This window comes from Calonectris borealis, chromosome 19, assembly GCF_964195595.1.
Source record: "Calonectris borealis chromosome 19, bCalBor7.hap1.2, whole genome shotgun sequence".
Lineage (NCBI taxonomy): Eukaryota > Metazoa > Chordata > Aves > Procellariiformes > Procellariidae > Calonectris > Calonectris borealis.
The window spans coordinates 8424226-8450423 of NC_134330.1; the positions used below are offsets into that span (position 1 = coordinate 8424226).

The 26198-nt window shown below is 40.5% G+C and overlaps 1 protein-coding gene across 12 annotated transcripts in view; it reads right to left on the reverse strand.

Moving 5' to 3' along the window:
* The window catches only part of CUX1 (cut like homeobox 1), a 281906-nt gene that overhangs the window by 227656 nt on the left and 28052 nt on the right, over positions 1–26198 (reverse strand). For 11 of the 12 annotated variants that reach the window (XM_075168938.1, XM_075168936.1, XM_075168933.1 and 8 more), the window contains exon 2: positions 1503–1613. In XM_075168938.1, the coding sequence (XP_075025039.1) occupies positions 1503–1613 (111 nt within the window). Of the gene's footprint in view, positions 1–1502; positions 1614–10220; positions 10756–26198 lie in introns of those variants that run through there. The other variant, XM_075168928.1, reaches the window with a different exon arrangement.

Sequence of the window (26198 nt, forward strand, 5' to 3'; positions counted from 1 at the left end):
TTTCCCCCACAGTAACCTTCTGCTCCATAAAAATAAAACTGGCCAAAGGAAGTCATCCTGAAACACATCTTTAATCACATTCTGAAGAATCTGTCATTTTCCTTATAGGAAAAAAAGGAAGGAAGCAGGAAAGACAAGTCAGTCTTGTAGAATGAACTGAAGCTTCCAGCAAACAATTTGAAAATGTGGCCTCAGAAGTCTATTTTTTTCTGGATTTTGTACAATTTCCTATACCGTTCATATTCTTTCACTTCTCTCCTTCCTCCTCTCTTCCCAATAGTTTGCTCTCTCCTGCAAAGGGAATCAACTCATTCCTCACCCTCTCAGAGCTACTGCATTCACTCTCCATATTCTTTTGATCCTTTTTAAAGTTCTGTTCCTTCAAAGCTGCAGTCCCCAAATTTTCTTTTTCAAAGAGAACTGATTTCTGCCCCACAAAGCCACCTCAAGGCGTCAGTTAAACACTCCCCCTTCCCCGTAAGTCACTCCTGCTCTGACGTTCCCTCTCCCCTCTCTGGGTCAGGCTCCTCCAGCATCTCCCCCTCTGTACCAACAGGAGGCAAAGCAGCATCTGCTGCTTGAGAAGCAGCAATAAAGGTTAGAAAAGCTGCCTGATGCTTCTCTCCCAGGAAGATACTTGGAAGGAACCGATACTTGTGTATCAGTTATCTGGAACGGGCTTTGAAACCCAAGAACATTCCTGGATGAACAGATTGCTGGCAATCATCGGGGGGAAAAAAAACCCCACCACAAAACAAACAAAAAAAAGCCCTACACATTGCTATGCATTCATTACAGTTCATAAAATGAGTTTGTATGTATTTTGTATACAATTATGCATACATGTACACAGACACACACACTGCACATGCTAACATGAGCATGGAAGAGTTTAAATACTCCCAGATTCCTACAGGCAATATTCACCTGTCCGAGGTTTGCCTCGCGTCCGTCCTGACACCTTTTACACAGCACCCGCCGCCTGCGATGCACATCCTCCGAGTGGAGTTTTCTAAGGAGCTCAGCACTGACCTTGTTGCATTTCCAGTGAAATCAACAGCAAAACTTAATTTGATTTTTGATGGAAAAATGAGCATCTTTGAAGTTATGCCCTTGATATAGATTTATTTAGGCAGTGAAACGTCACTTTCTACATCCAAGTGCTAAGAGAGTTTGGATTAGTGAAGAAGAAATTCTTATTGCAGTTCTCCAGGTTTTACATCATTACAAAATTTAGAGTAAGCCTACTTGAAGGCTGATGTTTATACTTTCTCTAAAAATGTCAATTCATATTTTATTATTTACAGAACACAAAAACTGCCTCAAGAGAAAGCCATCAAAAGATAAGCAGTCTTAGTTAGGGTGGTGGACTTAGCAATACATACGACAAAATCATGGAAACAAACCATTAAGAGAAAAAAAAAAAACCCAACACATAAGTAGGCCTAATACCACATACTGCTGCAAGAAACTCAACAGACTGGAATAGCTTTTCTCCTTACCTCTGGAGTGTTTTTCTTGAACTCGCGACTTTGCTCAATAAGTTTTTTCCTAGACTGCTCACTTTCATCTTGCCGGTTAGCCAATATTGTTGCCGTGGCATCGAGCTCTCTCTGTCAAGAAAAACAAAACAAAACAAAGGAACTATGGTTAGAGCTCAGTTTCTCACAGAAATAAAAACAAAAGCTCATATGTACATCATGCAATTTGGAATATTGAGGCAGCTGGACTACAGAGCAGTACAGAACAAAGCACCCAAGCTTCCAGAAATTGGACCTCCTAAATAACATCAAATGAAGTTCTACAACCTTTTTGATTCCATCTTGCAACGAAAATATCACCGTTTTTCTCAAAAGCATTCATGCTTTACCACAACATGACACAGGATAGCAGCAATAGCACGCAATACACACCTCCTAATAATTTCCCAAATCCAGTGAAGATTACAGAACTTGGACATGTTCAAGCCAGGTTTATTTTTACCTGCCTGCTTTTTAAAGATATTGGATTTTCCCTTTTTGAGCTACTCTATGAAAAAAAATTATGATTAACTCAAATATTGGTTAACCTTATACTTCAGCCTAGACTGGTTATACTTCAGTCACTCTTGATTTCAAATGACATACTGTATATAATTCTATACTGTCACTGCAATGCTCTTTTTCCATTTAAGTCTTTCTTATTTGAATACAAAATTATCTTTTCCTACTATTGGAATCTATTCCTCTACAATTATTAGCAGATATCTCCGCTTCCTCCCCAAAAACACTTTTTTTTTTAATCATCTGATGAATGCCAGATTATCTTCCAACAGCTTCTACTGGGCTGAAGTACAGGCTGAGCCTACAGACCGTTGCCCAGCTTCATCCAAGCGCGTTATCCGCATCCCAGTTTCTTTACTCAGTGCTGTGCTTCCGAATGTCACCATAATAGATTGAACGGGTCACTTACCAGCGCATAAACCAACAACACTCAATCTTCCCTGTCAGTTTATTCCTCTTCTGCAGTATTTCCACATAACAGGCAAAAAATAACAGCTAAACCCTCCACTCAGCTACGTACATCATTCCCCAAGTCACTTGAAGTTATAACCAAAAATTCATAAGAGGAATTTGGCACTGTTTTCCTCCCTTATTCACTTGAAAGGAGAAAAACCTGGCTACGAGAAAGAAGGTCACGAAAAGTGAGAACAAGGTGCTAGAGCAAGACATAAAGCAGGTCTCATCTGCGGCTATCTTCATCATGTCACTCTGCCAACACGCCTCAGACCTGCGTGCGAAAAACCCAATATTCTCCACCAGAAAACCTGCTGTGCCACTGGCATTTGTTTGCAACTCAAACAAACTGTAACACACCAAAAAAAACAAGCCTGGGGCCTCCTGTTGGGTCTAATTCCAGATCCCCAGTAGTTGGTCAAGGCACTGACCAGGTCCATCTCTTGATACCACCACACACAAAAGCCAGGGTGAAAGTAAAGCTGAATTGGTTACTACTAGATGGTTAGCATAAAAACTTTACCATGCATTGGGTCATATATACTTCCCAGTAGAACTGGGCACCCAGTATGGGGAAACAAAATGGGAAAACAAAAGATTTGCCTCTTCCTATTTTTGCAGAGTGTTAGAAACAGCAACAGACAGCAGGTACCTATGGGACACCTGCTAAAACCCCTGTTCTGCAAGTTTAAAAAAAGAACGTACGGGACTAGCAGATAAAAAGTAAAACGTAATTCAGCTCCTGAATTTTTTTCTAGGTACTCTAATTCCAAAAGCCTAATTCCAAATTCTTAGTTACACTTTTGTACGGGTAAATCCTGTAATTTTGAATGACTGGATGGATGAACGTGTGTTTTACTTGACTCCACAGTTTGATCTCTGGAGGAAAAAAGAAAGCCTTCTGCAGTTTCCAACTCAAAAGGACCAATACTTTTTTCCCCCTTTAGGTTTATTACCACAAAATTAAGAGACTTTTTTCCCTCCTAATAAGTATATGGACCATAGTTATCTTAATCCTTGGAAATAAGCTAAATATGACAAATGGATTTGAAGCTAGGCAGCATGCTGGAGTCAGTGACCTAAATATTGCCACAGTAATGCTTAAAAAAAGCTCTACTTCTGAGTTTGAGGAAAAAAACAGGGCAATATGTCCACCAGATCTTGGTTTGGAATTCTGTAACATATGTGAAATCTATTGCAGAAAAGTGGGAAATACTTAACAGTTGGATAAACCACATTTGAAATTCATCCCAGCTAAGTTTATGCAAGAAAAAAGAGCAACAGAAACCAATGTGGTTAAGCAGTACTATAAAGAGCAATATAACGGCTAAGCAGAAGGCTTTTAAAAAATATAAACAATCTGGTACGGCCAGCAACTTGGAAAACTATATTTAAAAAGGAAGCACACATTTAAAGCAAAGCAAACACAAATCATGAAGTAGGAGGGAATTTCAGTAGACCAAAGAATCAAATGCTTTATTTTACAATAGAGAGTGCTAGCAAGCAACTTTAAAAGTCTACTTTTCCATTTGTAAAGACCTGTACTTCCAAGTTTAGAGACAAGAAAGAAAAAGAACGGATTAAAAAATAAATCATATTTCATATTTTGTGCTATTATGAAGAGAAGAGTCAGGTGGCAAATGAAGAATAACCTTCTTGCCCTCACTGCTTGATTGATACCAGTGCCCCAATGCACCAGTGCTACCACAGGCACCTTCCCATTACTTTCACAATTCCTTCCGGAACAGGTATGATAATTTCTCATCGCAAAACATTTCCTTATGTGACATCTTAGGTACAGACATCACCAAGGAGAAATGCCATCATGCAACCACATCGCACTGTGTGTCGCTGTGGGCTGAAGCCCAAATGCTCAAGACCTCGCCCAGCATTTACAAACAACAGATACAGTAAGATGGAATTCCAGAGGAGAAACAGTAGATATCTAGCTCCGAATACAAGATCTGATATAAAGTGAGATATTAAATCTTCAAGCCATGTCATAGTTAACAAGCCTCAAACCAAAACTATTTGGAAAAATCACTATTTTTTACTTCCTTACTTGATCTCAACCATGTACACTACAAGTTTCATTTATTTAAACATACTAATAGATATAGGATTAGAACCCAAACATTAATGGAAGATTTTTCATACTTTTCTGACTTGATCTCATGAGATACCCCAATTTTTGTATAAATTCAATGTGGCCAATGCATTATTTCTGCAAGCAAGCACGTATTAAGGGATAAGTAGTATTAACTTTGAGATTTCAAACCTGAGTACTGTATAACACTCAAAGGCATGTACACTTCCCAAGCCTTGCAGCCACTCTCTAAGTAGACATTAAATAAAAGGAGATGTAATACCGTACAGACAGAAGCATATTGGAGTGTCCTTTAGAGTGTAACAAAAATAGGAGACCATGTCTCAGTATCATTCTCCACACCTTTGAAATCAAAAAGGTTCCAATAAAAAGCAAACAGAACCCAGGGCTCAAAGGTGTCACAGTGGTGACCTGACTACAGAAAGGATTCGAAGCCCGGAAGCTTTAGTTCCACTGATTCAACACTGGCTAATAAACCTTCTGGCCAAAAATAGCCACTATTCAATTGCCCCTGCAAAAAGTGAGTCACTACTTGGAGCACATTTTGAGAGAGAACAACCAAGACCATTATCTTTCCCCTTGCCCCAAAGTCCCATCGATTTAGGGCAGACACAGTTCACACTGCTTAAGCCATAGATAACTGAAGAACTCTCTCCGGGGTTTCTACTTTGACCCATTTCAACAAATTTATAGGGGGGTGGGAGGCAGGCAGTGAGAAGAGAGGAGACAAGAAAGTCTTATGCTCTTAAGTGCGGGAGTCATTAAAAGCAATCCTCAGAAAACAAACATTAAAAGGTTTCTTTCATGCAGTATAAAAAAAAAAAAAAAATCTAAAACTAGGAGGGTCAATCTGCTATCCACTGTAACAACAATCAACTGGAAGTGAATTTGTCTTCCTTTAACTCAACTATTTCCAGCCTATTTTAGGCTCCCCAGGAGCCGTCCCTCTTCATTCTGCCTCTGTCACCCCCGTGCCACAGCCCACGATGACACGGCTGGCAGGGAGACACAACAGGAAAGCACGCCCGCTAAAAACCAGCATCCCACCTCTCCCCTCCTAACTTCGGTTGCATCGAATCAGTTCCCTCTTCAGGCCCCCCCTGCAGCTACAAGGTGTTGTACCATTACAAAAGGGAGGTGGGAAACCACAGCTGGGAGGGGGGCTGGCGGAATCCCCCCTTTCAGCACCAACCTGCAATTAGGTTGACCCCAAGTAATTACGAAACTCCAGTCTCACTGCAGGCAGGTTTCAAGGTTGTTTTCTTTTACGGCTGACATGTCTCTCCCTACAAGATGCATACCTTGATAATCACCTCGCCAGCAGGTCTGCACCGCTCTGACAACTGACCGGTTTAGGACACCGAGGTCCTCCTTCCCTTCCTGTAACAGAAAGCTTCAAACCAGCCCTTCTGCGCCCAAGCCCTGCGAGCGGCTGGCTGGCATCTCTCAAAGTTGAGTCCAAAAACTACTCACTTGGGAAAACAATCCTAGAAAGAAATTGGGCTTTCCTGGGTACTTAGGAAGTCTCTGTTCCTGCATCCAAAAGGTGGAAGAAAACGAGACCACATAAGCAGAGAGAACCCCGTGGTGCCAAGGCTGCTCACTCCTGCCCTGCTCTGCTCATGGGAGTGAAACGACTAAAAAGAGTTTGTGTGAAAAGCAAAGCCAGGGGCAAGAGCAGCACCCTCTGCTTTATGGACACTGCGGAAAGAAACAGGGGATAAGCAGAAAGGATACATGGGAAATGTGAATTTGGGAGCGCGATGGCGGGGAAGTGTACGTGACTCTGCGATGCATCTCTATCAGCAGGAGGGAAGAGAGGCAACAGCACAACCAGACTCACCACCTCTGGTCTGGAAGGGTGTGACAGAGGCAGAGACTGCGCAGGTCCCCATCCCCTCCCCACGGCAGGAGACGGGCTCCGAACAAAGCTGAACACGAGGGTGTTAAGGACAGACCCTCACTCCATTTCTCCATAGCTGTGCTTTCTTTTCATTCAAAATAGTGTGAGTGGAATAAATAATACAAACCACCGTTTCTCTATGCTCTAGCCAACTCCGTTCACACATCCAGCTCTCATCAATACCCTCCTCGGCCCTAACACTCACCGTGGCCGATCGTGCATCCCAGACACCCATTTCTAACAGCTATGGCCACTGGGTATTTCAGGACCCAAGAAACCAACTCGCTTCAGCATCCCAATCCCCCCAAAAGTCGCTCTAACATAATCTATCATAACTAGTATTCAATCTCTGCTTAGAACCGGTGTTTCTATATTTCACATGGAAAAAGTTATAAAATGCTGTAATAATCATCTGCAAGTACTGTAACTGTATCCCCAAATTTTGTTATTCTCCCATTTTAAAATACTTAATCCCTTCTGCATTTACCACAGAGCTCTTACACTGGAGCACGAAACTTGAGCTCTTACACTGGAGCACAAAACTTATATCACAACTTTAAGACAGACTGATTTTTTTCTGGTAGACTTCTAGTCAGGACGCAATGCGAGGCTATGCCTTCAAAAGCCTTAAGCTAGGCTGCAGATGTTAACAGCACATTTTCACCATAAACCTCATTTTACTTATTAACAAGGATAGACACAAATCACAACTGCATGTAGATCAGGAATTTTCTACTAGTAAATGTAGTAGTAACCATTTCCCCTGAAATCTTGTTTCTGTATATAAGGTATTTTCCTTTATCATCGTTTCAATCAGTTACCCAGTCTACATGATAATCTGCTACTGAAAGGAGTTTTCAGTAGTCTCATTTTTGTTTTCATCCTTTCTCAGGATTGCATTTGTCAGATCTATCAAAGCTCTGAATGTAGCTTTTTGCAATTTTTAATTTCCTATTAAAGGAAAATTTCTCAGTGCAATGATGACACCAATGTAGAAGTGTCTGGCACAACTCTGCATACGCACAGCCTACTTATCTTGGGGAAATTTTGTATTTCCCTGATATATTAGGCAATCTGCCCTTCAATCTTAAAAACCCCATAGTTTTCACCTGTTCAGAAGCCTACGTACTGATTACATAAGTATTTCAGAAATATTTCAGAAATGATGAACCATTTTGTGAGCTTAGTGTGTTTCTCTGGAAAACCAAAAAGGCGTGCTCACTTGGTAGAGCTCTAGATTGTGACCAGGGAAGTAACCACAGAGCTGACATTGGGAGTTCTTGTTAATGTCTATTTTGACTTTAAAAAGGAAGCCTGAATTCCAATCTGAAAGCGCGCAGAAAGGTAAAACATATCGTAAGAATGCAACAATGGAAGAAGTTTCTTTTCTGTAAAATGAGTTCGTGCCTGCCTCGCTGTAAAGGTCCTTCTTAACACAAGCAAAAGGAAAGATCAGAGAGTTCAACGAGAGCGAAACACCAAGAACCACCGTCCCCCTGCCCTACCAATCAGCAGTGAATGATGAACAAATAACAAAGCAGAGACCAGAATACCTGATTTTTACACTCCTGGAGAAAGGGAAGGAAAAAAAAAATCAAAAGCCATAAGCATTAAACAAAACATGTTTCTTAAGAAACATTTTGCCATTTGGCAAACTGATGCAACTACCTTTCACACACAGAATTAGTTAGGAAATTTCAATAAACGCATTTTATTTCCGTGTACTCAAGTAATTTGACTCCAAGTAGGTTTTTAAACAAGCTTTAACTGGAATAAATTTTGTGCTCTGTGCAATGCTTTTGGACAATGAGTCAACGTGTGTGGTGGCCACCCCATTAAGCAAAGAGAGAACAAAAACGGAGGTGCTGATGTGGCTATCAATAAGATACCTTAACTAACAAGCTCTTAAAAAAAAAAAAAAAAACAAAAGGAAAACATAAAAAAAGTGTGTTGTGGCTTCCTCTGTTCACAATAACACCAGCCACTACCACAAACATAGGGAAAGCCTATCAAACAATCTTGCAAGAGGGGAATGCTAGTACTGGCTTTTCAAACGGAGCTACTATCAGCATAAACCAGCCGCATAAATATCTACGCCAGCAACAAATGCACTACGAGGGGAAAAGACTGCTGTGCCACAGCCAACACAATATTATGCCTGTCTTTTCTTCTACACCTTGAATTCAAAACTTTTAGAAAATGCACAGAACGGGAGACTGTCCAGAGCTATAAAGACCTTAATGCCAAAGATCTGTAGGATATACTTAACAAGCTTTTCCTCACACTCAGGAAACTAATGCAACATTGCCTGTTTGTTCCAAAAGGTAGTTTTCATCTTCTGGTATTATTTATTCCCTCTTTCCACCCTCCTCAAAACCACGTGCATTCAGGGCTGAAGAATGCCTTCACAAGCCCCAGGTCCGACACGCAGCACGCGGGCTGGGTCTCCAGCGCTGGTGACAGTGGCACCACTGGTGATGCGCTCTGACTTCTCTCCAGAAACGAGGTTCAGGTTTCACTCGTAGCATCCTCAACCCTAACCCCAAAGCTTCTCTCCTCCTCCTCATGTTCCTCAGCTTCTACACCAGACTGTTAGTCACCTCTGTCTTCGTTCCCACCAGGTCTACTTCCACCTCATCGCTACCGCACGGCAGTAAGCGGTCCCCTCAAGTGTTGGGCAAGCTAAAAACCAGCTGGAAGGTGTCACCCAGACCCCAGCAGCACTCGCTGCTCTCTGCATCTCCAAGCCTGCTCCTCCCCAAGCCTTTTTAAAAGGCGCTCGCATGCCCATGCTCTACTGCCCGCACTGCAGTCCTTCAGCAGTACAAAACTACCACCTTCCATTACCTCACCCAAAGACCTTGCAGTTTGGTTTCAATACCTGGCAAAAAAACCCAAAACAAAACAAACCCTTTCAGCAAATCTACTCCATCAGTTACTTAACACTCCGCTAGGTTTTACGTTTCAGTTCATTACACTTTCAAAGGACATAAGTTTCCTAAAAAGTAAATGCAAGTGTTTGCTGGGGAGAGGGCTCTCTTATTTTTGAAAACGCAGCACGTCCACAACCAGCTTGCTGCAGCTCCCGTCCCGGTGGGGTACTGCTTACAACTTCACTGACTTCCCACACATTAATTTTCACACCCTTCCACTTAAAAGCAAAAGTTCAAACTTGTTGCTTCAATAGCTACCACAGAAAAGGCCAAAAAGTAATAAATTAATTTATTTAAGCTGCAGTGAGGCTTCCCAGAAGGTAGGATTTCAGACGTAGCAAGCGTACAGCACAAAGCAGCAAGCGCTGCTCCGACTCGGAGCAATCTGCTCCCCCATCGTCCCCCGGCCACGCAGCAAGTCACACCCCAACTTGCATTACAACCGTGTAAACTCCCGCTTCCCTGCCCTATGCAGCTGATGGCTTTCTAGATGATAAAATTAAGTTAGCTAATCATGTACACACGGCTTAATTACTTTGAAAGAAACACAAAAATGTCTCAGCCTAGTATTTGTGACTTTCGTAGCAGCTACAGGGTGGTGGGGAATCAAACTACATCTTCTTCTGCCAGATAAAATAAATTATGGGAAACCAAAGGAAACCCACTGTTGCTTGCAAAGACTTTGCCTAGGCAAGACACAAACTAAAATTCATCTGCTTGACCTTCTATCTTGTTAGCTGATCAAAAGCTGACCAAGACGCAATGCCAGCAGCCATACTCACCATAGTTCTCACCACACTACAGCAGACAAATTACCCCTTCTTTTAAGTGGCAACGAGAACGCAATAACCACACTATCAAGATCACAGCACAGTGGGTCCCACTCGGCCGCGCTGCCCTTCCCGCTCCCCTCCGCTTTCGTCCCTGTCGGGGCAGGAGGTGTCTCCGCCGGTCCCCTCCTCAGCCCTCCCCGCACGCACGCCAGCGCTGGGGGCTGCAATAGCTGCTCGTGGGAAGGACAGCGAGGAAAAAACAACAGTTTCATCACATTCTGATACCAGCAAATCATTAGGTTTTAGCTAGGAGGTGCACAGCAACCATGCCCCATAAAACACATTTTTGGCAGGCAATTTTTAAAAGAGCTTTGGCCCTTAAAAAAAAAAAAAAACACAAAAAAAAACCCCCAACCCCACCCAAAACCAATTAATTGATGGGTAACTTAATGCGCTATTCTTATCATTTGTTTCAAGCCATTAATGCAGCTGCCACCGTGTTCAAGTGGAAAGGGATTACGCTGCCATTTTGTAATAAAACACCATCACTAACTTCAGCTAATGTCTTACTTCCAAGTAAGATCAGATTCATGAGTTACATTAAATAGTTCTTTTGACCACAGATCAAAGTAAAATGTAGTCCTAAAAGAGTGGTTTTAATAACAAAAAGTTCAAGCCTTTAACTAAGCTCTGTTACATCATTTAAAGTATTTAGTTACCCCCTTTTCAGCCTAAGCTTTGCTAGTAAATGAAGCATGACCACGCTTTAAGCAAGACACATACTGTAACACAGACCAGGATTTATAACTTGCTGTACAGGCTGCCACCAATAAATTAATAATATATATACACACACAGTCTTGTTTCAGTGTGAGTTCTGGGAACTTACTGTTTAAAAAAAATAAACTCAAGCTTTTTTGTTTTGTTTTTATCCTAAATGTAAACAAACTCGTTGCTCACATTTTATTTAACTTCATTCAAATCCTAACTACACTAAGTGTCATTTAGAACAAAAATTCACAATTATTTTTCCTTTGACGACACGTGTTATTAATTTTATTTTTAGATTTTTTTTTTAACACGGTTAACCATTACAGACCAACTATCCGCCCTAAAGTCCATCACAACAACCACTCAATAATCCTTCAGTCTCCAAATGCAATCACCAATCTGACAGCTGCTTAAGCTGTTTCCTAACATTCGGACATAAAATATTTACCAACAAAAGTATAAATACACACTGAAAAAGCAACCTAAAAATACTTTTAAAACCACATTCCAACAAAGTAATTCCTTGAGGGATGGGAAAAAATTACCATGGACTTGAACTAACACACCACCTCATGTTTCGCTCCCTTCTCATGTTTTTGGGCATTGCAGAAGTGGTATAATAGAGGAATAAACTATCCCACCATATGTATGACAAATACAGTTTGGAAAGATGGAGCTAGTCTTAACTCGGTTAAAAACCTTAACAAACAGCACGTGCACAGGGAAAACCTACAAAATACATCTTGAAAATGTTGTCCAGCGACTCCCCTCTAGCAGGCTTAATTCCACCTGCACCTTTTACTGCTGATCAAGGGACACGTTTAAATGCCGACCTGCCTTTCCCCCCCGCAGAAGCGCTGCGTATCTGGTCCGTGGCGCAGCTAGAGGGGCATCAGGCACCGGGCAGGGACCGCAGCATTTTGCGGAGGAAGGCGGATGGGGAACTTGTATTAAGAAATAAGTAGTAACAAAAACAAGATCAGAAGAAACTTACTGGCAAACGAAATTGTTGTTTGATAAACAATTTAAGCAGGAAGAGTATTTGGCAGAGGGTTTTCAGAGAACGGTCCTTGACTCCTGACTAACATGCTTCCTCTCTTGGTCTGAGTTTGTTGACTTTCTGGGCATGCTGTAAGGTTTATGCATTTTCCCCTGATGGGAAAAATATAGCTTTTTCATGAAGTTGCCTGTAAATGCAATTGGTGGATGTTTTCTAAAAAAAAAAATTATAGCTATAAATAGGAAACAAGAAAGCAACGTTTTCTTTATTTAGGTTTTTGCTACTACTAAAGTCCCATTTAGGCCTCTTAGTATTCTTTCAGCTCTAAATCCCAAATAATGACTCAGCTTGGCATGACAACACACAACGGTAAAATGTATGTCTGGCATTTAATACCGATAGCAAGCATTACATATTCTGGACCATTAAACAGCATGCCAGATTTTGAAGCCTTTCAGAAAATTTTTATAGTTTTTAGTATTTCATCCTGACGATTACAGATCAGCATAAGTATCACACTTTACACTGAACCGAAATGAAGAGGCAGGGGCGGTGGAATGCAGAATGCCTTCTCTCGCTAGGTATTTCCCAACAACATATTGCAGTACCTAGTTAAGCTCATTTTCTGTGACATGAAAAGGAAAATAGCAGAATTGACTCATAAAGCAAAATTAGCTGATGTACAGTCACAAGGAGGCTGGCTTGGAGGTGACAGCACGCATAACAGCATATAACAAAAAATAACATGCTTCATGTTAGTAATGTTGCAAGCTAGTTTAGAACCAGAAGTACTATTCTCAGTACAGTATTTTTAACATGGACCGTCCATTTTTAAAATCAGCATTTCTAGTAACGTATCCTAAAACATATATCAGGAATTATTATAAAGGCCTTCTAGAAATCACACATTGACAAAGGCATACATAAAATATTTTTTAAATACTGCAAACCTGGCACTTAGAATCAGTAAAAGGCATGCCTACCAGGATGAGCACTGAACTACAGATGGCCAGTGTCTGCTTGCTCCATGAACACAACCAAGGTAGACAGTACAGCTAAAATACTTTTTTAACTGTAAAAAACTTCTTTGGTGATAATTTATATAATTCCCCTACTATTCATTGTGACAAATCACACTAAAATGAAAACAACAGATTTAGCTGCAGTGGCACCGTCAACCTTGCTATGATACACTGTCACTAAAAAGTCCTTAATTTTGGCTATCAAATACAATTTCAATTTCGTGCACTTTAGAGCAGTAAAAACAATTCCGTGAAGGCTCTGTGTTTACAATCCCTCAGTAAAGAATGCAGCTGTCTCAATCAATGCTGATTGTCTGTTAATTAGTTCAGTTTTACAAGCTGATGGAACAGATTACTTCATTCCCTCCCCACATACAGAAACTCACTCTGCAAATAGAGTTATCTACAATACAGTAATTTTTGCTTCCCGGCAATTTGGGGAGGTAGATGATGTACTAGGGACGTAAGTGATCTCTTTACCAAGAAATCATTTAGGTTTGTACCTTTTCAAGGCATTCTGTCATACAGTGATTTTCAGTCCGCATATATACACACATCTCTCTCTCCCCTATACGAAAAGAGAAATAGAGAGCAACACTTTCCGATACGGTGGGACTACTTCCCCTCTTTTTTGCTGTGGCTGAAACCAAGTCCAGAGTTACCCCAAGTCCTTTAGGAACAAAAGTCAAGTCCTCATGAATAATTTCCTATCTATATTATGTATTTAATCAGTATCACATTTTTGAACCAAAAATAGCCTTCAAATTTGTGACCTATAGCAGCAAGCTAAAGGTTTTTAGTGAACAGTTTGAAGTTGCTATCGTCATACTCCATCCCCATGTGCTTTTCAGACAAACTACAAATAAATAGCTGGATTACCTCTCAGCTACTCACTCTCAGATTCACTGCCTCTAGTATCTCCATCCTTCATCTAGACACTCTTTAAGAAAAGCCAAATTTTAGCTTTCATATATGCAGACGAGAGCATTGGGCACCCTCATCCAAATGCCAGAAAGCACTTCTGCTGAGAAAACTGATGAAATACTATAAAGCCCTAGGCCTGACAATATGAAAGTTTGATCCAAAAATGCCTCTTTTGAGATGACACAACATGCTACACGTTACATCAAACGATAAAAGTTTCACTTTGAGACTGGTTTTCTTTCTTTCTCAGTTTAGATCCTATATAATTGGGGGGGTGGAGAAGAGTTCTGGTTCTATGTATTTAAAAGAAAACACGTTTCTGGTATGAACTGAATATTTAACTACTAAGCTTATTGCAGAAGTAGCAAGTGGACAAATATGAAGCCCCACAAAACCACGGAATTACCAGACCACCAGAGCTGGTTTTTGGCAGTGTATCTGGCTGATAAGTACAAAGGATAATCTAAATAAAACAGTAATTCTTCTACACAAAGACATGTATAGACATCTGCTTGAACAGCAGCATCACAGAGAGCCTAAAACCTCTTAATGCTTTTCAGAGTTCAGTATTTCAGTACACAAAAAATTATGAGAGTTTAATTTTTGCATTATGAAGACAGTTATCCAAAGCAGACCACGGAAAACACCTTGCAAAAAATTCTCTGGATCCACAGAAACAGCACTGGGGGAGAAAAACTTTGAAATGCAGCAGTCATCTCACATTAGAGATGTTAACCTGAACAATAAGGGAACCGAGAACAACCACCATTCAGCTGAAGCCCGAATATTTTTTCAGCTAGTGTTTTTCAGTTAACTTTAGCTAAATCGTATTTGCACAATCCTGGAAGCAAAGGTCAAACTCTGCTTAAATCCACCATAGGTTTACTCTGCTTTCCTGCCTCTCCACTTCTTTCACATCACCCAGGAAAAAGACATTTAGAATACAATCCTGGCTTTCCAAATTTCTTACGCAGGCCAGAATAAAAATGGCAGAGGGGAAGGGGAACTGTTTGGTTTTGTTGTTCATGGGGGGAGGGTGGGGGGTTATAAAAAAAAAAAGCTTTATCCTGATATTGCTTTGGGATTTGTTGTCTGTCCCATTCTGCAAGCTCCCCTACCCACCCAGTCCTGAGGACAACTGGTTGGCTTTGCCGTTTAAACAACACACAAGCCACCTTTGCTGAACATGCCGCACCAAATGCTACATTTACCAACGCGGACTTAACTACTATTGCTACAACACTCGGACGCTTCCTCGGCTTTCATGTGTCAGGGCACGGACAGTTACAACCCTGGGAAGTTTCACCAAAGTTCCTCCTTGAACTGGTGCCATTCACTGGGCTGCCTGATGTTGCAACATCTGAGCTGCATCTTCTCCCACATGGGGACGAGGCAGAGCCGCAGAGCAGTGTGAGAAAGCCTGCACCGCTGCGACGCGCTGCACGCCTGCTGCGGCCAGAGGCAGGACTTCAGGCTCCAGTCCAGGCACAGTAACATTAGATTCCTATTAGAAGAGAATAATTTGGAACAGGATGGCTAGATGCTATTTGATGTACCACTGCAAATGAAGCATTATCTGTAAGCCTCCAGAATTATGTCCCACAATGTCTCTGGTAATATTAGTTAGCTGACTATAAATCAAGCTTTAATTTTTGTGCTTCATGTGCAGTAATATACAGGATTCTGCCGTAGCAGACAAAAAAATCTCAAAAGGACTTGTCAACGTTTCCTCGATCTCTATCGATACCCAGTGGGACACATGCTTTAGGGCTTAACTTGCATAGGTTTGCTGTGGGATGAACTCTAAAATGATGAGAAACGTTTGGGAAAAAGCAATGCCTGTTACGTCATTTACTTTTTCAGGGCACCACCATTAAAGAAGTTACAAGGCAAAACAACCACCTACACACACTTTCTTATTTTTGTGTAAAAACTCACTTGATTTGTTTGTGTCTCTTTCATGCTTTGTATTTTATACATTTCTAGACAGATGGATTATGGTCTATAAAATTGTCTGGGATAGAAGGGGAAAGGGACCAACACTATGAGGTTAGGAATTACGCTTTGAAAGAAATACAGTTTCTTCTGTGTTTCTCCCCAAACAATAACAGGGATAGCAAAAATAACGAACAATTAAACTAGAAATAAACCCAGAACACAGACTCCTCCTTGTCCATCTATTCATGGGGACTGCAGCAGTCCTGCACTGCCTTTCTCTGTTCCCTTCGTTACCACGTGTAGAAGCTATTTAGAGAAAAGATGCAGAATGCCTTTTCTTCTTTTGATACTCCTGCAGCATACCCTAATCTTGTGCTTAATCCGGCCCTTTGTGGGTAAGGAATAAAGCCTGCTTCTACATTTTAATACTGACTATACACATCAGACCAAGTTCAGCTTCAAAAACCTTTATACAAAGTGCCCTAAATATTCAGCCAAAAAAGAATAACAAAATTACACATTACTTCCATCATTATATGCTCTCCTTTACCATATGTCTAAGGTAAGCAGAATGCTATCTACATAATGGATTCAGCCCTGGAGTAAGTCTGGACTGCCGAGGCTGGTGAACCTAAGGTAACACTCCATCACTTATTTACTGCATCTCTAAAGCATTTCAGATTCTAAGCTGAATATATATTTCACACAGTACCAAAACTTTTAAATATCCACAGGAAGATTTCATTTTTATAGGCAATAAACATTAAATCTAAAGGACTGGAACATAAAAAGTGTTTTAATACCATATAAATCACCTTTCCCTAGACAGAATAAATCTCTGAAGGTTTTAAGGACTGCAATATAAATTTTTATGGCAAATTATCTACATAGAAATTACTTGCATGAGATGCACTTTCACTTCTCTTTCTCATTTGCATAGTGCTGACAATCTTTTCAATCACAACGTTCAACCCAATTTGGAAAGTCCAGAACACAATGCACAGAAATGCTAGGCTAAATGCTGGGTGGTTCCTCCTCCTCTTTATCAGGATTCTTCTGACTGCTGCTCCCTCTATCAAACGCAAAAGTTCGCTTTGCAGAGGTAACAACACTAATATATAAAAATTAAGGCTCAGATGAATAGCTACATCCTCTTTCAAAAGAATTTGTTGGCTTTTCTAACACAGAAGCCCTGCTACTAGCCCTGACAACTAAGAGAAGCTCATTTCAAGCTGTGAGCAACAGTCCTCTAAAGCACAGAGTAACAACAGTCTTAGTTGGGAGGGTTTGAAATGAGGAGCAACAGCCAAAATTGTTCTTCGGGATGCTCAGAAGGGACATTTTCATTGTAAAGGTGGTACAGCACGGAGAGGTCATGACGGGGGAATCTCCATCCGTGGAGATTCCCAATGCTCTGCTAGGACAAAGCCACAGCAGAGCTGTCCTAGTATGGGTGACAGTCCCTTTCCAAGCAGGACATCAGACTAGAGACATGCTGGAGGTCCTTCTCATCCAGCGTTTTTACCATGCTACAACCTTTCCTTTGGGTGCCTCCAAAGGAGACTGATTATAACAAGATGACACCCTCAGTCAGATTTCTAAAAGGCTACGACTTCCAACTAAGCAGTTAATAACCGCAGAAGGTGAGAGGCTGATTATTATCCACGGTGAAACAATAAGTGATCACTACTGAGAGCTTCTGTCCCGGCCTGTCGGCATAAATACTTCCTCATAAGAAGTAGAAACATGCACAAGGTGTGTAATTCCCAAGTCTCCGAAGTGCACACATCCTCAAAGGATAGGCACTGCAGAGGTGTGGTGTACCGCTGTTACCAAAAATACTTTGGTTTATTCACCATTTCATTACAGTGAAAATGTGCTGACAAGGATTCTCATAGAAAAGGCCAGAATTAGTTCTTGGAAAACCTCCTGTTGCCTTGGAGTCAGGTCTGAAACGTGCTCAGTACTTCACCGAATCCTCCCCTTAAGGGAAATGAGAGTAAATACAAAGTTAAAGCACCTGAAGAACAGCAAAGTCCCAAGAAAAAAGAATAGGAAGTTTGCAAAAAGAGCTAAGAATAGCACTGCATTATTTCCAATGTACATTTCCCTTAGAAAATATTTTCAGGACTTCTGTACTACCAATCAAATTAAGATAACATAGCAGAGGAAGAAACGCAAGTTGGTTCCCAGACGTCTTCCTATGCTTCAAAGGTATTTACTTAATAAGTACCATGTATGGATAAAATGAGATCATCAACCTAGTCATAAGATGGTTCTCCAAATTTTTAATGAAATCTTACACTGTATGATTTAAAGAGTGATCATTTGTGCACGCTGACTACAGAAAGCATATGCAGCAAGCTGGATTGCCAGAACGCCCCAAGACGTTGGAGGGTTTAAGATTACTATTCGAGAAGGGGAGGGAAAAGTCCATTGAAATGTATGAAACTCGGTGACTTGCAAAAGAAAAAATTACCGGGTCATTTCCAAGACACAGAGTTTTGGCCAATGAAATGAGGTATTTGCTTTCTATCTGATGAAGGAGTGAAGTGACATAAAGCTTTCTTCCATATGATTTCACAAGCTTTTATTAATTTCCTGAATTATCTTTGAATCTAGAGGATGGAATATTATTTTCTTTTGAAATACCAGGTTGTTGCTAGTCTTCCCACTTGTTCAATCCACAAAACCTATTAACATTTTCAGTAATTAATGCTAATACTTGAGAAAAAAAGCCATTGTGTTAAGAAATGCTTTAACAAGATCAAGAAAGAAAACAAGTGCTTCTCAGACTGTACATAATTTATTTTGCTACATGATTTTTTTTTTTCCCCACAGAAAACCAAGTAGGGACTACATATCACTGCGTTCCAGCACTCACCTTCAGTCTTCTGTTTTCCCTCTTTCTCCACAAGTAACACTGTGCAAATTTTACAAAAACATTTACTTGCTTCACCACAGAAAACTACACACTTTCACATACCATCTCCTCGCTGAACTTCCCTTTTGGAGGGGGGGGGGGGAAGGGAGGGGTGGTGAAGTTTTTGGGTTTTTCTCTGCCCACAGTCTTAAGCAGTTTGGTGGAAGGGAGCTGTCTGGGATTTTTCTTTTTAATACTTTGAATCTAGGTTTATTTTTAATGAACGGGGTCCCTGCAAAAGATGAGTTTCAAACGCTCCAAGGTCACATACATTGCTGTTGAGACCCACGACGACAGAGCTCTGCAAGGGGGATATGCAGACTGGCTCACCTGGCTCTCCATACGGTGTAAAAGCACATGGATGAGTTCAACGCGCGGGGGCAAGAATCAGGATTTCCCTTTAAGTCAGGCTGATGAACTTCATAAAACTGGAACCAAGACATACCAAACTGGAAAGTTTGAGTCAAGTTGTGGCTGTTTTCCCAAACAGATCATGAAAGAATATTCAGCCCTAAATTCAGAGCAGCCCAGCCATGCATTTTATAGGATATTTATCTATGAATCAGCAGATCACAGACTTGAAGGCCAGACATTCTTCCCACTCCAGCCTTTAGTCATTCGATCAGGAGAGCCAAGAACAAACTTGCTGAAGGAGTTTTCACGCATACTTTTCAGGAAAAAAGCAAGGGTTAAAAAAAAAAAAAAAGAGAGAGACATAGAAATAGAGAAACAGCAACCCTGAAGCTAGCAAATAAAGAAATTCAAACAGGAAGAAGCAGGGACCTGAAATGCCAAGGCAAACCACGCTTGCTGCTTTGGGGTGGGGTGGAGGACATCTTCAAAATAACTACCTTTTAAGTAGTTTGAGCTTACAGTCAACCCCCCTGGCCGAATGCATCTAATCAAAAGGTAAGTAAAGTCCTTAGAAAATGAATTATTGTAAAGAAGAAATGAAGGATGAAGAAAGGTTTGTTACATGGGTCAAAAGGGACCCTTCAAGCCCGCAGCGTTAGGAAGAATTGCTGAGCACAACCTGCATTTGACAGTCATGACTCCATTCCACCAGCCCCCCTCTTCACGTAAACCCACGCTACATTCCGTCAACGTAGCAAACCCACCTAGGAAAACTACCTTATTCAGGAAAAAGAAATAAAATCCACAGACCATTGTACATCCTGCTATAATTTGATGACAAAAGGCGGCATAAAGTGCTCAGCACTTTGGGAAATAAATTGTTACTGTTCTCTAAATTATGGTTTTGCTATTATAAGTTATAGTCATTTGAACTTAAATATTACTGAAAAATAATGCAAACCTACGTCTGCCCACAGGCACCAACCAGTAGTTGGGAGTTGGCTCCTGAGTTTGCCCAAAGACAGGCTGCACTATGCATGTGCCAAGTGCACGGGGACGGACGTGGGGTTAGAGGGACCAGGGCTTGGGCTTGGTTTGCTCCACACGGTTTTGTGCAAAGGCTACGTTTAAGCGTCCCCAGCCAGTACCATTACTGGAGTGTGGGCCCCAGACTGGGCAATATGGGCACAGGATATGACAGAACTTTAACATTGGCATCTTCTTCAATTACTTACCCTAAAATAATGTGGTTCTTTGTGGAAAACTGTAATCCAAAGCCTAAACCACAAGGCCTTTCTGGATGGTACTAACAAGACCATAGCATCTGCTGTCAAGTTTAATGAGTTCCCCCAAAGCTACACACAAACCTCAGATAAATCTGTAAAACAAAATCTTTTCCTTCTGGGTATAGGTCAGTTCTAGAGTTAATTGACTTCTTCAGACTTTGCCCCTAAGGGATGCCTCAGCTACACAGCAGAAGAAATGGAGATATATGGCATATATACGAATGCATTGTCAGAGGACTCTGCTACTCAGAACTTCAAACATGTTGCCCCACGGAAAAGATTAAATTTTTACTTCAAACCCTTTCCCCCGCCCCCAGAAAAGAAAGGTTTGCACTGACATCAAGATCCAGACAGGACACCCGGTTACTTCTGGGCAACTCGTCTGGCTTGGGTAGGTTTGCTCAACCATATGATCAAACTACGTTATTCCTCTTCAAATATATGCAGCAACTTTTCCTCAAGCAGATGTTCTCCTGCATGCATCAGCTAGAAGGTAATGTCCTCTGGTTCTGAAGAACAATCGAAGCACTTCATCACCCACACACCAGGACTTCACGTAACATCACAGACCCAGCAAAAATATCCTGCAATCTTCCTGGCACAGGTATGTATTTTTGATATAACATCAGAATTAAAAGTTCTTGGTAAGAGTCAGGGTGTACTGTTCAGTGCTTTTAAAATACATCTCATCATCTAAAGAAAACCTTATTTCTGTAAGAGTAACAATATACTCTGCTCTTGGAAACCTTCCACCGCTGGGCTGCGGCTGACTGCTTAGACAGGGCTCTTACCATGAAAATCCTAGGCCAGGCTCAACCCTAGATGGCACTGCTTATCGCTCGTTGGCATGTTCCTCGCTCGGCTACAGGAACCATGCCAATGAACGTACTCCTCATATCACAGATTATACATTCGAAGGTATACGTTGAAACCTCAGCCACCCGGCACAACAGCAGAGGACCTACAAGGCTGCCGTGCCCCTCTACAACCCTCCTGGGCAGAAGGGCAGAGCAGCAGCCCCCCTTTCAGGGACACCATCTCATTTACGTGTCCCAGTCTGCCATCACCTTCTACGTGAGTAAGGGTGTGACCAGGGGACAACTTCTTCAGCTCACCAGATGCGAGTATAGAGATCTGCTCCTCAGGACCAGGTTGGTAACTGTGTTTAGACACAAGTATCAACAGGAATGCCTCGCTCTACAAAGCCAACGAATAAACTCCCAAACTGTTTTCTTAAACAATTTACTGAAAAAGATACCACCACAGAAAAAAATACCCTAGAAACCTATGGTATTAGGTTTATTCTGTACAGCAGAAGGTGCTGGATTGTAGTTTTTAACATTATTTCTCAAATACAAGCTAGAATTACATATCTAAATCACTGACAAAGAATTAAACAAGATTTGATAATGGCCACTTTCCAAATACCCCGTGACTGGCTGGTGCTTTTCAGGTAACAGTCATAGCCTCAATGTTAACACACACCCTCCCCTTTTTTTATTTTTTTTTTCCTTTAATAGTTGTTCACTTTCCTACAGAAGCAAAAGATTTTACCATTTCAGGACAGACTCTAGGGTTCTCATTATTTTCTACAGAAAACTATGAAGCAGGAACAAACGACCCCCCTCCTGTTGCTGCCCCGAAAGGATCTGACTCCAGCTGACGGCGCAGTGCTCTGCCCCCCGATTTTAACAAGTCCCCTTCTATTTCTGGGTGTCGATCAGCAGCGCAGTAAACAGCATCGCAGGGCACCATTTGAGAAGAGAGGGAATTTGTTGTTCCCCCATCACATGCAAAAATTAAGAAAAGGAACTTATCACTACGCTTTTTATAACCTGTGATGTTGTTAAACTGTCACAGATTATTATAATTTCAGATAGATTTGATAATAGTTTTGACATAAAAACACAAGTACTTTTTTGTTTTCGGGAGATTTGAAATGACAAATCAACCCACTGTCAGCTCACAGTCTTGCTTATCTACTCTGATTTATTCACTTATTTCTACTGTCAGCGAGCCAAAAACTGGGGAACAATACCTGTAAAGGTGACCCAGTAACTAGGAGGGACGGGCATCTTGCTGGAAAGCAAGCCAGGAATGCTCTCCTCACATGTTCTCCACCCATCCTTCCCTCTGCACTTCAACATTACCCATTATCAAGGGTTTTTTGTTGCCAGCAAAAGAAACTGGTAAAGAAAACGTGTTCATTACTACTCCATTTCTAAACCAGGTTCAGCATACCAAGATGTTGACCAGGGACTAGTTTTAGATGCCAAATTTGAGAGAGAATTCAAAGTTTTATTTTGCACAAAGTAATCAGTCCTTTTAAAGATATTGCATCTCCAGACATGCTAATGGTTGGCATCAAATAGTTAAAACAATCAAATTTGGCAGGGAAATATCATCAAGGCTGGTAATGGACATAATGTTTAAGAATTAAAGTTTGAGAATTATGGTAAAGTTTTAAGACACTGATCTCAGTCTTCTTTGTAAGAACATAAAGTAGACCGAGTTAAAGTCCTTCCAGAGTGCAAGGGTGCATTCACAACCAAGTCAATATTCCTCTTCCTCAGAAAAACTAATTAAAAGATGAATTGGCAATACTGAACTCTGGGGAGAGGTTTAATAATCCAACTTAAAATATCTGGTTAAAGGAGATATTTTGTTTACAGGAATATCCCAGGGTTTCTTGTTATCTTTCTTTTTTTTAATTTGCAAGAGTCTCAAACCTACATTAAAACATAATATGATCTCCCTTCATAATTAACAGTGGAGTGACTAAGTTAGGACCTACTTAGTACAAAGCAGACACTGTTTTTTAAACACTGTTTACAAGAAAGATGTCATCAGATTTATCTTGGTATATGGTTGCCCAAGTGACCCATACCCCTCCAATACTACTTAGTAACTGATGCCCAAATATAAATGGAAAGTATGAAAGAACACAGGGTATCTTCTACTACTTGTACCTGAATCAAGGAATACAGTAAAGTCAAGCAGCAAAGGACAAGTTTTCAATTTGAATAGACTGAGCACATACAAAAAAAGTGTCTTTAAAACAAAAGAAAAAAAAATACGGCACTAGATACACATCACCTTGCAGGAAATCCTGCCAGATAGCATCTGCTATATAAAACTGGGATTTTTCACTGCAGTGACATAATTTGCATAGGTTGTCTTAAAAAAAGAAGAGAATCTTTGAAGAAAAATAATGTTATTCTACCTGGCCCAGTGCACTGCACATTCCAGGGCAAAGAAGGAAAAAAAAAAAGGATTGCTATGACAATTAAAAAAAAAGAGGGTTTTTTACACCTAATGCTTTGTATTCCAGTGTAAGAATGTATTCAGTTCAAGCTACAAAAGATAAAGAGAAGTTGGGAAACCTGTTTACATTTTTGTCTTTGCACAATCTTGTGCATTAGCAGGCCAGCAATAGTAACGAAAGTAACTCGTCACAAACAGCTCAAGCCTGCCAGCAACGAAAATTAATGGGAAGGCAAGGATTTTCTTTTGATGTTGGAAAGACTCCAGTAAAAACTGGTTTGTACATGGGAACATGGTGTCAGACTAGAAGAGAATCAGCTTGTCTGACTTGTGGTTTTCTTGACAACATTCATCTTCTCTTGGCCTGATAGAGAGCAATTAGTGCTTGTCAGTTGAATCATGTGTTATTAAGATCATTCAGGCATTTTTTAATTATGATTACCTAAACAGACAGCAAAAGAAATTCTCAAGCAACTTTAACAATCCACTTCCTTTTCAGATGCTTCCAAGTCTTTTCTCCTTTAATGTTTTAAAAGTAAGGTGTAATATTTTACCAGCAAAAACCTTAGTACCTTTTCCATTTTAAACACATTCAAAAAAAAAAAAAAAAAGTACCGTAGCCTAAAATCTATGCACTATCACTTTATCAGATGTTGTCTGAGTAATGATTTTTTTTTTGAGTTAAAAAGTAGATCAGTCTTCTATAAACCCAGTAAGCTGCTCTATATGCCAAGACTTGTTTTAAAACATCTAAAACAATGCCTAATAGGTTTGTAATGATACAGCATACATACTTCTTTCTTTCACCATCGCAGATTTAGAATCAGGATATGAACAGTGTCAGGAATGACATCACCCTTGGGTGTTGTTTAAAACTCCTCCCCAAATAAAATGGTTCCTTATCACTGACTTGGACAGTTTTTCCCACTGAAAAGAAAGCTAAAAGCAAGACAAGACTAGACATAAAGTTTCTAGTTATTTAAATTCCAGATATCAGAGTAATTGGATTTTATAGACCTTGCACAGATGAGATCAGGATAGTTTTGGTTTTATGTTTGGGCTTAGAATATCACTTTTAGAGCAACACCATTGTTTCTTCCCTTTGGCATTTCTCCCTTTTCTTTATCAGGGGATTTTTCAAGTCTCTATATTAACATTTCCCTTTTTTTTCCTGTTTGCCATAAACCTTGGCTCGCAGAACTTGCAGGCTCTTCTTGCTATACCATCTGCTCCCTTACAAGGCCAGCCAAAGGCCTGCACGGCATCTAGCAGGAATTGGGAAATTAAGGTCCCATTCAGTGAAAACACCGATATCCCTGGGAGCCTCTGAACCACCCGCTCTCAGTGCACCGGTGCGCCGTGCGTTTATAGTACAGATGCAAAAGAAGCTGTTCTAAAAGGAATACACATTTCAAAACAAACAGAGTAAATATTTAGCATGTACATTGATTTTAATAGGCCTCAAAACCTTGCTCCTAAAATGAATGATATTCAAGTATCTATTACCAATTCCCAGGAGTGCATCTAATGAAGGATCCTTGAGGATCTTTCTTTTTGGAAAGATTCTTAACGTTTGTTTGCAGCAACAGCAGGAAAACAGAACAGTCATAAGATGACTTTGCCTACCATCAATACCGTATTTAATACCATATTTAAGGGGGTAAAGTCTCACACAGGGAATAGCGAGTATTTTAGGAAGAAAACAGACGATAACGGCCAATTTCCTGGAGTGGAACAGATGCAAGTTAAGGGCACACTTTCTAATAAACACCTAAAAGCTTATTAAAATGGCAACCGGGCAGATGAAGGATGAAGGGACTACTTTGCGCAAGCAGATACACAATGAAGCAAAAAAGGAATTCTTAGGATTATTTTAATTTAAATTTGGTTCTCTTATGGGCTCTGGTTCCAGTATATTATGTGTCTCATTCTTCCATTGGGGAGAGTCTTACAGACTAGTTCCGGAGTACTGTGAAGAAAAAAGGAAATTACTCATTTTTGGTTCAGCTCTGAGCAGAACACTACTTGCAGGTTTCTAAACTATTATGGAAATATAAAGGCTGAAAAAGGTAATGTTGACCAAAACAGTTAAATCTCCATGTACTATCGCTCATTCCTGAGAAAGCAGACAGAAGATTAAAGCGACATCCGAGACTCTACCATCTTCTTAGGAAATAGTTTGCTGTTTGCTGGCCAGGTTTATCAGAAATCACCATTCTGCTTCCTAAATTAAAAATCTGAGTGAATCCTTTTGCTGCAACAGCTGATCATTATCCAAAGCAACTACCATCATCAACATCAGATTGGATATATTCAAGGCATAATTAAATAGGTCTGAAAAAAGTCTTAGAAATTAGAAGAACCAGGAGTTCTTTTATCCTGGATTCAGCATCCCCTAGTAACAAGCTATTCTAAAGGAATCTGATGTTCCCATTTCATTACTCAGTCTGTGCCTACCTTTAATAACTTTTCTTACTCATGGGTGATATAATATTTTATCCAAGG